The sequence below is a fragment of the Lynx canadensis genome, chromosome E2, assembly GCF_007474595.2.
Source record: "Lynx canadensis isolate LIC74 chromosome E2, mLynCan4.pri.v2, whole genome shotgun sequence".
Lineage (NCBI taxonomy): Eukaryota > Metazoa > Chordata > Mammalia > Carnivora > Felidae > Lynx > Lynx canadensis.
The window spans coordinates 42,787,586-42,800,247 of NC_044317.1; the positions used below are offsets into that span (position 1 = coordinate 42,787,586).

Genomic DNA, 12,662 nt, shown 5'->3' on the forward strand with positions numbered 1-12,662 from the left:
CCATCCCCATAGCTGCCTTTTGTGGAGTTGGGAGTTAATGAATGGTACAGCCAGCCACTACACAAAATGCTAAAATTTACCTCAAGTTAACAGCCTCTTTCTTCATCAGGTGCTCCCACAGATGCTACAAGTGTATGAGTAGACGTCACAGTTCCAAAATGGTTTATTCAGACGTTACGTGCCAACTAAATAGTTGTTTCGGTGTAGGGACTGAATCCTGGATCTTCCTACTTTGCCATCTTTCATTATAGCAGTTGCATCTGTGTTTTTATTTTAGGTAGTTGTAATCTCTTGAAAATTACAGTTTTATAATCTGCCTATATAAGATGTTTAACGTTACTATATATTTACCTGATTTTTTAATGCTACAAATAATATACCTATCTATTTTGGAAAAAATAATGATCAGAGTTGTAGAATTCTAGGAAATTGCATTCAACAAATCATATTATTTTGGTGAGTTCGAGTCTCTCTTTTTTTTAAGTATATTTATTTATTTTGAGAGAGAGCATGTGTGAGCAGGGGAGGGTCAGAGAGAGAATCCCAAAAGCTCCCCGCCGGCAGCACAGCAGATCATGACCTAGACCTGAGCCGAGATTAAGAGCTGGATGCTTAACTGACTGAGTCACCCAGGCACCCCAAGCTTGAGTCTCTTTAAGACTGGCCCCTTTCTTTAAGTTCCTGTTCACCATTACTTGCCTGGTAAATTCCAAACTGGTCTTCTTGTTTCTATTTTCACTTTGTTTTCCACGGTCACAGAAGGACATATAATAGTGGTTGCCAGGGGCTAAGAGCAGGGGAAATGAAGAATCGTGGTTCTGTGGGTATAAAGTTTTAGTTCAGCAAGATGATAGAGTTCTAGGGCCACCTGGGTGGCCTAAGCATCTGACTTCGACTCAGGTCATGATCTCAACGTTTCTGAGTTCGAGCCCCCACGTCATGCTCTGTGCTGACAGCTCAGAGCCTGGAGCCTATTTCAGAGTCTGTCTCCCTCTCTGTCCCTGCCCCTTCCCCACTCGTGCTCACTCGCTCTCTCTCTTTCTCTCTCAAAAATAAAAAATAAATATTAAAATTAAAAAAAAAGATGATAGAGTTCTAGATCTCTACTATACAACATTTTGTTATGCAAATACTGTACTGTATGCTTAAAATTTTGTTAAGAGGGTAGATTTCATGTGTTCTTACTGCAGTTTTTTAAAAAATCAAAATGATAGCATTAACAAAAATGCTGGTGACGTATACCTAATAAAGTTGTCAGCTTTAAAGAAAAAATTGAAAGCCTGATAGAAGATAAAGAATTCAGGCTTGTTGCTGGAGACGAGTGCATAAAGATCAGGGAGAACCATACAATAAGCACTTTTAAGTCTTCTTTGCATAACCAGATTGAGCCAAGAGGAAACTTGGGGTGAGTGGGTATCATATACTATTCTTCCATGGTTTGTTGTGTTTAGCTGCTGTTACCTCCAGTGCAAAAATTAAATAACAGGATAAACTGGGGTGAACCAGTGTGATTTCTTAGTGCATTGACATAATTCCCCTGCTTACAAGTTGTACGTGTACATGAGCTAATTCATGTGTTGAATTGTGTTGTAGCTGAATGGTAGTGGTGACATTCTACCTTTCCTATGCTTACCGTTCCTTTCTTTCCACTCACAGTGCCCAGGTTATGTATCATCTTCCAGCCATGTGTGTCCTTCTGATGTCTTTTAATTTGTTCTTTATAATGGTACAAGAATTGTCTGTTAGAAACATTAAATCTAATCAAATCAGTTTCTATCATTAGAGCGTGTTTCCCATACTCTTGTTGTGTGCAATTCATTCTCCATGGTCTCTATTTTCATTTTCCTCTATGATAAGAGATTTTCTTCACACCACATTTTGGAAAATATGCCCTAAGCTTTAAACTGTATTATTGGTTACCTTTAGAACCTCAAATAACACAATTTTAAGCCTACATATATTAATTTATCAACTTTCTCCAAAATTTTGTCAAGTGAGTCCCTGTTATAAAAAGGGAGAGTATTAATTTATGTATTTCCTTTTGTGTTTTCCTGTTTCCACTCATCTTCAATTTTTGTTAGAATACTATGTGATACACTGTCCTGACTGATTTTGTCAGTATGTAACTTTGTAGCTTTTTTGACAACTATTCAACACATTCTGTTCTAAGACCATAGTAAATTGTCCTACACATTTATGTGCTTAAATGAATTTATTTTTCATCTCTTGTCTTTTATTTGATACCACTTTTCTGTGAGTTCCTTATTTTGATACAGCAAAGGATAAGTCGCTATGGCTTATAGAGCACTAAGTCTTTTTCTGGAAATACAGTGGAACCTTTTGATCAAATTTAGAGCTTCATTCAGGAAATTTCTGTTATATATTTAAGTATATTTTCTCATTTTGTTGTCTTTCTAACCAGCATCAGTTAACTGTTGGGTCTGCAAGAATAATCACCTCCAACCATTTTATTGCTGTAGTTTTTCTTTACTTGCTTTTTCTCAAAATTATTCTCTATTAATGACTTGGCTTTACTGCTTTGATCTGTTGATGTAATTATTCTGCTAATAACTCTATATTATGTTCTATATTATATTTGTCTTATCTATTTTTTCCTTAACTCTGTATGCTACCTTTTCAGCATCTTTTTTTTTTTTAAGTTTATCTGTGTATTTTGAGAGAGCATGTGTGTGTGAGCAGGGGAGGAGCAGAGAGAGAGGGGGAGAGAGAGAAAGAATCCCAAGCAGGCTTTGAGCTGTCAATGCAGAGCCCAACAAGGAGCTTGAACATACAAACAGATCATGACCAGAGTCAAAATCAAGAGTCAGATGCTTAACCGACCTAGCCACCCAGCCTCCCCTCAGTATCATTTTGATCATAAGAGTTTTAATTTTTTCAAAAGGTAAAGCAGTGTGTTCCTGAAATTTTCTCCTATTTCCTGGGACAAATGTTAATCCTGCATGGATTTTTCATCTGTCTAATGGCTACGTGGGTATAGTTTGAATGGTTTTGTTAGGCCTTGGAAGAGCTGATGGGGCTTGTCCGTCATTTTTGTGTAAGGAAGACTTTGAACTTTTCCTCCCTCTGCTTCAGATGAACTAGTCTATTACTTCTGAGGCCTGGGACTTTATACATTGTGTGGTGGTTGTGGTGGTGCTGCTGTTACTGAGGTTAGGGATGATACTGATTTATATGCAATTTTCTTAATCCTGATTTTTCTAACTCTTTACCCTTCCTTTTGGATACAGGACAAAATATAGAACCTTGTCACTTACTCTCCTTATAAAGTATTATTTGGCCATTAGGGAAAGAAGAACTTCAACTAGGGCATTCTGCATCTTTGCCCTTACCACATCAGTGTTTCTGTCCCCATCTACCAATATGGAGGTGCCAGTGAAAATTTCTCAGGGCATGCCGCACGCATGTGGATTCTCAGACTGGCCTTCCAGTTTGGACTAACAAATTCAGTAGCTGAGTGATACTTTTTAATAAAAGTTATGGTATGAATTTGAGATCTTCTCAATAGGGGTATTTTAACTTTTCATTTTCTTTAATTTTAGGGAGGGATATTCTTCTGCAAGCCTACATCTATGCCACCATCTTTCCTGGAAGCAGCATAAGTAATAGAATTTTTAGGATGGGTGGGTCATTATTTAAAAGGAAATAGCATTCATATTTAATCTAGCCCTGAATCAGTTTTGCAGAAAAATGCATACATTCAAAATGTTGCACAGTGTTAAAGCGTTTACTCCCTTTAGGTTAGTCTTTAAGTGGATAATATATGATCTTTCAAACTTTCTTATTTGGAACTTACGTATGGATGCAGATATTTTCAGAGGTGTAAGACAGTAAACCTGAAACTTTAGTGTTCATAAGAAACTCTTAAGGAATTGGTTTAAAATACAGATTTCTAGACTCTCCTCAAAGTCTGATTCAATGGATTTGAATAGGATTCCAGAAATCTTTTTAGCCAGCTTACCATTGTGCAGGTGGTCTGTAGTTTAACTTTGAGTCATGCTGTCTTAAATGTTGAAATAATCATATTTAATTATGAGAAAAATATTTTAGGTAACTAGGTCATTTCAGGCTGTCCCCTGGGGTGAATACCTGACAGCCGCTTGGCTTGGCTTCTAGAGGACCTACTACTCACCAGGATAGATGTTCCCTTCATTGTCTTCTTTTAATCCAAAAGTTCATTTTGGTATTTTGTGGACAGGGAAGTCTTCACTTGCCACTCCCAACAAGAAATCTCACGTAGGCTTGCCAGTTTTTTATGTTGCTGAATGATGACATTCAAAATAAATCAACAATGAAAGGACATTTTTAACACCTCCTCTCACCATAATCACCAAAGATATAAATAAATAAAGATGTAGGAAGAACATGACCTCATGATACAGATTGTTTTTTAAATTGAGTACATTGAGCTCTAGGCAAAACCCACTCTGTTTTCCTCTTTTTTTAAACAAAATTTCTTTAGCTACAGATTAATAGATATTTTCTCACAGCTGACATTTAAGAACTGCTGTATTGGAACAGCAGTTTATTGGAACTGTACTTGGAAGAGTATACTTCTGACAGTCACTACCTGAATATGATGAGTAGACATATATCTCATATCCTCTCTCTTCTCACCAGTTCGATCCTTTGGTACAGAAGACAGACCAACAGATCGTCCAATACCACCTCGTGATGAAGTCTTTGAATACATCATATTCCGTGGGAGTGATATTAAAGACCTCACTGTTTGTGAGCCACCAAAACCACAATGTTCTTTGCCTCAGGACCCAGCTATCGTTCAGGTAACGGATAGTAAATTTGTCTTAGAGTGCAAGAAAACTGCAAGTACATGGCTAGCCTTAGCTTGTACCTCTCTTGGATTTTGGCATTTTTTTTTTTGTTTGTTTGTTTGTTTTTAATTTTCTCAGTTGAATGTTCGTGTACTTACCATTTCCTAGTCACCTAGATACCTAAAATACCTGGATAATGTTTTCACCCAGGTTTTATTCTTTAGATCATAAGTTGGGACTAAATAAAGTAAGCGATAGCAGAGGAATTTATTTTTATCATAAAATATTTTCTAATTTCGGCAATAGTTAAAATAGCTTATATTTATTGAAGTCTAACTGTATGAGAAGCACTATTCAAACCACTACACATACAGTAAATCAATCCTCACAATACTCTCTGAGCTTGGTACTATAATCTTGTTTTTATATTTCTCATTTTTACAAGTGAATAAATTAATATAGAGCCACAACTTGGACAGACCAAGCAGTCTGGCTCTGGAATCCAGAATCCATGCCACTCACTATATTATTCACATTTGGTTCATATTATAAACCAGGGTGGTAATGGCTACTCTTAGGTTAAGATAATTAAGTTCAGTGAAAAAAAGTGATAAATCACATTGGTACTTTATATATGTATATTACATAATATGCATGCAGTGTTATATAGTAAGATAGCACAAAAACATAAAAGGATTTTATGTATACTTCTAAAAAGGTATGAAAAAAGAAGACCCTAAGTATTGTCAGTAAAATAAATAAAAAAATTTGTAATTTATTAGAAATAGATGTAACATATCTAAGAGATTGTAAATTATGAATTAAAAAGGTTGTTCCTTTCAGTACTTGTTTCCATATTAATTGGAAGTGTATAGAAACTGCCTGAATTTACTTATAACAGCAGAGGAAGCAGATTTCATATAGGAATATTTTCATTTTAGGGCATAGCTGATTAAAAGTTTATGACCCCCTAGGTTTTTCTCCTGGACCCATTTTCTTCTCAGCCTTTTTCTTGTCAGAATTTTTGGTCATTTGCACTAAAATATGCTTGTTGACTTTTTTTAAGGTTATACTTTTAGATTTTTAAAAATTAACTTCCCCTTTTTAATGCTGTACGTGATAAAATCTTAGTTTTCCACAAAACAGATTCTTAGAATAAATATTATCTTGCATAAGGTTTGTCTTACTTCCAGCTATTAAAAGAAAATACCTGATAAACTCTTCTGAAGAAAATAGTAAGTGGTATATAAAATTAAAATGGAAAAAAAAGAGGGGTGCCTATCTTGCTCAGTGGATGGGGTGTATGATCTCAGGGTTGTAGGTTCAAGCCCCGCATTGGGTATAGAAATTAGTTAAAAAAAAAAAAAAAAGGAAAAAAGAGAAAGTACCTTTTAACATTTATTTAGTATTTATTTTTCCTGAATATAAGCTTTAAAACAATTTTTTTTTATTTTAGAGAGAAAGCACATGCAAGCATGGGGGAGAGAGAGAGAGAATCTCTCTCTGTTTTTTTTGTTTTTGTTTTTGTTTTTGTTTTGAGAGAATGTTAAGCAGGCTCCATCGTGAAGCCTGACACAGGGCTCAGTCCCATGACCCTGGGATATGACCTGAGCCTAAATCAAAAGTCGGATGTTCAATTGACCAAGCTACTAGGCACCCCTGAATATAAGCTTTTTAATAAGAAATAGTTAAATTTATTCTTGTAATATACATAAACTGGAGAAATTCTCTACTCTCATCTCCCCTTCCACCCCCGGCTCCTTTTTAAGTCTTAACTTTTGAGGAAGTAGTCTGAAGGAATCCTGAGAAAATCCTTAAAAGAAATTTTTTTTTTCTTTTAAGTAGGCTCCACTCCCAGTGCAGGGCTTGAACTCATGACCCTGAGATTGAGTTACAAACTCTATTGACTAAGCCAGCCAGACACCCCAAAAATGTGATTTTTTTTTTTAATGGAGGGAGAAGAGACACATTTTAATAGAGCTAGCCCTCACCAAATAGTGGTGTTAGCTGATTGTCTTTTGTATATATAGCTTCTGATAATTCTCCAGGGAAATAGTTACTTAAGTAATCAGCTTTATGGAATAAGAAGAACCAAAAGAACAGAAGTTAAACTGGTGTTGAATTTCTTCCAGCCACCATAAATTTTCACTTTTGATCTTTTGATTGAAATATTCAGTAGTATTTAGTGAGTACCTGCCATGTTCCTCATAGTAGCAGTAAACACACAAAGTCCTGCCATCAGTGAGCTTATATTCTTTTGGTCATTATTAGTACACTTCATATTTGTATTATGAGATATTTTATATATTAAGATAAATTAGTGTATAGCATGCATACTTACATATTATAATTACTTTAGGTTTAGTAAGTTAAAGTTTTTAGAAAATGACCTTTAATGTAATGATAAATATATTTAAAAATGTAAATGGTCTTATGTGAGATAGTTTGTTTCTTCATCTCTTTCCTGTAAATTTAATAGTGCATCTCGAATGATTGAAAATATGAGCAAAATCAAAAGTGAGTTGTCTTATTTTTGTCAGCACCAGACTGAAACACAGTATAACCAAATTTAATTTTTCCCATATTTTTTTCTTCAAGCAGAGTTACTTATTCAAGTAACTTTTCTTTCCTAAATCTGCTATAAAACTCTTAACTCAAAGTAGGAGTTTATTGCAGAAAAAATTATTTATAAATCACATCCAGTGTAATTGGCACATTATCTGCAAATATTGAAATCAGAAGGGTATTAAACTGTTTTGATATTAAATGCATGTTGTAAGTTGTTATAATTGGTTTTGTATCTAGTAATTATAATTAAAGTTTTCTTAAAAGTGTAAATACTCAAATTTTTTCATTCTATACATGTTGTGTAGAGCCTGGAAAAATAACCCCGGTCTTTCTTCAGTCTTCACTAGGCTCATCTACTTCTTCATTCCAGTCAGTGGGTTCCTATGGACCTTTTGGCAGGATGTCGACATACAGTCAGTTCAGTCCAAGTTCATTAGTGGGGCAGCAGTTTGGTGCTGTTGGTGTTGGTATGTTGTGCTTTTGCTTTTTCTTTCTTCCTTTCTTTTCTTCCTTTCTCTTTCTTCTTTTCTTTTCTTTCTTTTTCTCTTCTTTTCTTTTCTTTCTTTCTTTCTTTCTTTCTTTCTTTCTTTCTTTCTTTCTTTCTTTCTTTCTTTCTTTCTTTTAATTTACCTGCCTTTACCACAAATTTGCAGACATGTTGTTTGTTGTTCTTTCTGTAACCTATTATTTTAAAGGCTTTATTTAATGCCCTTGATGACTGACTAGTGGTTCTATGAAGGTCATCGCCCAGAATAATAACATTTGTTTTTAAACCTACATATATCCAAGTACCAATTTTCATTGAATGTTATTTTAAATTTATATAAGCTATATCCGTTTAAAATAAGCATTTTTTTTCTGGGGTGCCTGGCTGGCTCAGTCAGAAGAATATGTGACTCTTGATCTCAGGGTTGTATGTTCGAGCCCCACGTTGGATGTGGAGATTACTAAAATTAAATAAATAAACTTTAAAAAATAAAAATAATAGTAAAATAACCATTTATTCCCAGCAGGTTGGGTTTTCAGAAAGGGATTGCTGTAATTATTAGGGAATGATGATGCCAGTAAGGAGTATTTATATTATGCAGAATGTGAAAAGATACTCATATATAGCATGTTTCGAGGGTGTGGTGCTTGTTTATTGTAACAATGTTTTAGAAACATAACACTGTAAGGAGAAAGCTAGATATAATAAGATCAGCTCAGTGTTGTTTTGTTTTTATAGCTGTTTAACTCTACACCTTTACTGAAATTCCCACAGTAAGGAATAACTTTTTAAATCTCAAATTCTAGCCCTTAATCTTTGTTCGTTCAATTGAAATAACCATTTATCAGTTTACCTTGTTTCTCTGAATCACAAATCCAGTTTCAGATATATCTTAAAACTCATCAGTATGTTAACAGGTTTTATTAAAGTTAATTTCTTTTTATAAATATACTTTTTTATATAGTTGTAATTTCAAGTATGTTGAATGTTTGGCTTTCACAAAATCAAAAAGGATGGGAAAAAATAAATCCTAAAGTTGAATGGATACAACTGGTATCCACAACTGGTGCTAAGTGTATATCAAATTGATAATATAACCACAGAGAAAAAAAAAATTCAAGTAACTTTTACACTTGTAGTAGGGATATATTGTAAGAATAAATAGCAATGTAAAAAAACCTTGACTTAGGGTTTGTAATTGGTAGTGGTATTGATGTTAATTTTTAAACTATTTTGTATGTATTACAGGATAGGGCAAATGACTAGTATATTAATATTGTTGGCAAATGCTGTTCTTTCCATGGAGAAGGGAGATAGAAATATAGGGATGATGCAGAACCCTGTGGTGTTGAATATGAATTGGAAGTATGAATGTGAACTTATTTTTTAAAACTGGTTATTTCTTGATTCTGTTCATAGAAAGGGCCTAGAAGCAATGATGCCCAGTGGCAGAGAATATGTGTAGACTAGTGAGTTTCAAGATACACCTGAAATTGGTTTCTAAATACTGTTCCCCACTAAAAGGAACTGGAACCCTTGAAAAAAGAAGATGGGGAAACTGCTCTTTTTTCTTTTTAAGTTTGTTTGTTTGTTTGTTTAAGTAATCTCTACACCCAGCATGAGGCTTGAACTAATGACCCCAAGATCAAGAGTTGCATACTCTTCCAACTGAGCCAGCTAGGCACCCCAACAGTAAATAAAATGAAAGTTCTTTATTTTATTTACTTATTTTTTTTTACCAAAAAATGCTAGCTAATAAATAGAAGGAATGGTAGATGTAGAAAATCATCATTTTTGTAATCTCCAGTATACTAATTAGCAAGGATTATTAGTGGATGCTAAAATCATTGGGTGAACAGTGCTGGGCAGAATATTAAAATGGTCCTAAAGTATCATCTCAGAGTTAACTTATTAATTACAGAGGGAAGACATCGTGCCTTTGTAAGGGAGAGATCTGATACTCACCATTTTAATCAAGTCATACAGTTTGGCATTGCCATAGTTAACTAATTAAATGTCTCCTTATGTGATGATATAGGGAGGAGGTAAATCAAGATTTACTCTCTTAGCTATAACTGTTAGAATCCTATTCTGAGGTTTTAAATAAGGGACGGTTGCAAATTAGCCTTTTGAGATTCCTTTGATTAAATTGAATAGTTGGCTAACACAGATTTTTTTTTTTAATTTTTTTTTTTTAACGTTTATTTATTTTTGAGACAGAGAGAGACAGAGCATGAATGGGGGAGGGGCAGAGAGAGAGGGAGGCACAGAATCGGAAGCAGGCTCCAGGCTCTGAGCCATCAGCCCAGAGCCCAACGTGGGGCTCGAACTCGCGGACCGCGAGATTGTGACCCGAGCTGAAGTCGGACACTTAACCGACTGAGCCACCCAGGTGCCCCAACACAGATTTTTATTGTACTTACCTCCTACATTACTGTGATGTTTGTATGATTTAATATGTATAAAGCATTTGAATAGGGTCTAGCACATGGTGTTACATAGTAAATACTGCTTCTACCATTCTTCAGAGCCTGGTCTTCTAACCAAGAAATATTTTGTGGTGGTGAAATATCTCTTCCTTATAAATGCTTTTGTCTAGTTTTAATATTACTGGGAGTTGCAAGTTCAGTGTTCTTTGGGTGTCACAAAGGTAGAGGGTGTTTGTATTTTCTATGTCAGTTGAGTAATTTTTGCAGATTATTTTTGATTTTTTGATTTCTGTATTTGTAGGAAAATTTATGGAGTGGCTAGAGAGCTATAATAATATTTAGAAGTTGTTAAATGAGGAAGAGGAAAATTGTAGCATTGATTAAGGTGGCAGGCATTTTTTGGAAAAAGAATTAACTCAGATATGGTTTGTGTTGGCACCAACGAAGCCATTTTAATCTAAACCTCTTGTTTTCATTTTCAATTCCTAGTGCAATTGACCCTCGAACAATATGGGTTTGAACTGCATAAGTCCGCTTAAACGTGGGTTTTTTCCTGATAAATACAGTACTAAATGTATTTTTTCTACCATGTGATTTTGTTAATAACATTTTCTTTTCTCCAGCTTATTGTCAGAATATAGTACAGTATTCTGACTTAAAAAGGAAGGTTAGGGATGCCTAGGTGGTTCAGTCAGTTAATTATTGGACTATTGATTTCAGCCTAGGTCTTGATCTCAGGGTCATGAGTTCAAGCCTCACGTTAGGCTCCGCACTGGGCATGAAGCCTACTTTAAAAAAAAAAAAAAGGTTTAAATAAATCAGGAAAACACTATTGCTATTTTGGCGAAAATTTTTCCTTTTTAATTTTTATATATTATAGTCTTTACAGTTTTATTTGGAATTTATATCATGAAGAATTAATATCCATAACATCTATAGGGCTTCCAGAAATGAGGACCTACAACCCTACAGAAAAAGAGGCAGGTGTTAGGAACTACTTTGCCTTTTTCAAAAAGGAATACGAATGTCCCCTAAACATGGAAAAATGCTTAAATTTTGCTTATAATAGACACAAAAATTAAATCTGCACTGAGGCATCGTTTCTCACTATCAATTTGGCAAAAACCCAAAAGTCTGAGTATATATATACTATCTTTATAAGATAGTGGGAAACATACATTGAAAGGGGTGATGCACCAGACAGAATTAAAGCACTCTTTTTTTTAAACTGATGCTAAAGTAATTCTTATGTGCAAAGATTTTCAGTCTTTATTCACTTTAATGAGTGGATCCTTAGGAAAAAATAATGATCCCACGATAAAGGAAGCAGCAGAACAGCCATGGCAAGCTAAGTCTCACAGTACCTTTGTGGAGAGGATGGAGGGGTACTGGCTGAAGAGACAGACAAATGGATACATTTTAGCTGGTTAAGTAGTCAAACCATATTAGACAATGATTCTCTTATGTCTCCAGTGTTTCGTACAGATTAATTTTTAATCACTGAGTTTGATGAACATTAGAAGGCATGCTTATGAACTTTATAGTGAGCATAAAGCCAGGAGGCTATTTCATACATTGGGACTGACAGGCTAAGTAAGGATTGTTAAGGATCCACTTCAGTAAAGTGAAAGGAATTAAACATTCCAGTTAAAAGCAGCAGAGGCTCAAAATGAATTTAAAAAAAAAAAGCAAGGATCCAACTATATGATGTCTATAAGAAATACCCTGAAAGAGGTTAAAAGAATAAGAAACAGCATGATGTACCATACAAACACTAATAACAAACTATGTTAGACAAATTAATATCAGACAGATAGGGGCACTACCAGAAGAGAACATAGCATGTGAAAAGTAAATGATCCACAAGTGCTGTAGAAACTTAAAGATTGACATAACCTTGTATAGCAAAGAATTTGGGTTCTTTCTAGGGATTTGTTATTCACATCACAAAAGCAGAACCTTTTGTGGTTGCTTTAGGCAGAATGCAGCCCCTCAGTGCCATCCTGGGGGGAAGCATTAAAATCAGGAGCCAACTGGCTGTTGCCTTAGAAATGCTGGACAAGCTCTTCATAGACCTGACTGCCCGTTTGGCTATTTGTGCAGATACTTGGTGTTAAAGTAATTAAATCTTAATATTGGTGTAGAATGTGCCTTTTCCTGCTACTTCTCTGTCTGACATGGGTCCTTGCTGTCCCATACATGTAACTGCCTAGGACAGTGCTGCTGTTACAAAAATTGTTTGGGGGCGCCTGTGTGGCTTGAGTTGGTTGAGTGTCCCACTCTTGGTTTCAGCTCATGTCATGATCTCGTGGTTTGTGAGTTCAAGTCCTGTGTCAGGCTCTGCACTGGCAATGGGGAGCCTACCTGAGATTCTCTCTCCTTCTCTCT

General features: G+C 35.1%; 1 protein-coding gene across 1 annotated transcript in view; it reads left to right on the top strand.

Moving 5' to 3' along the window:
* The window catches only part of LSM14A (LSM14A mRNA processing body assembly factor), a 51,058-nt gene that overhangs the window by 19,919 nt on the left and 18,477 nt on the right, over positions 1-12,662 (top strand). The window contains 2 exon segments of the mRNA XM_030297303.1: positions 4,639-4,802; positions 7,696-7,825. Of these exon segments, the coding sequence (XP_030153163.1) occupies positions 4,639-4,802; positions 7,696-7,825 (294 nt within the window).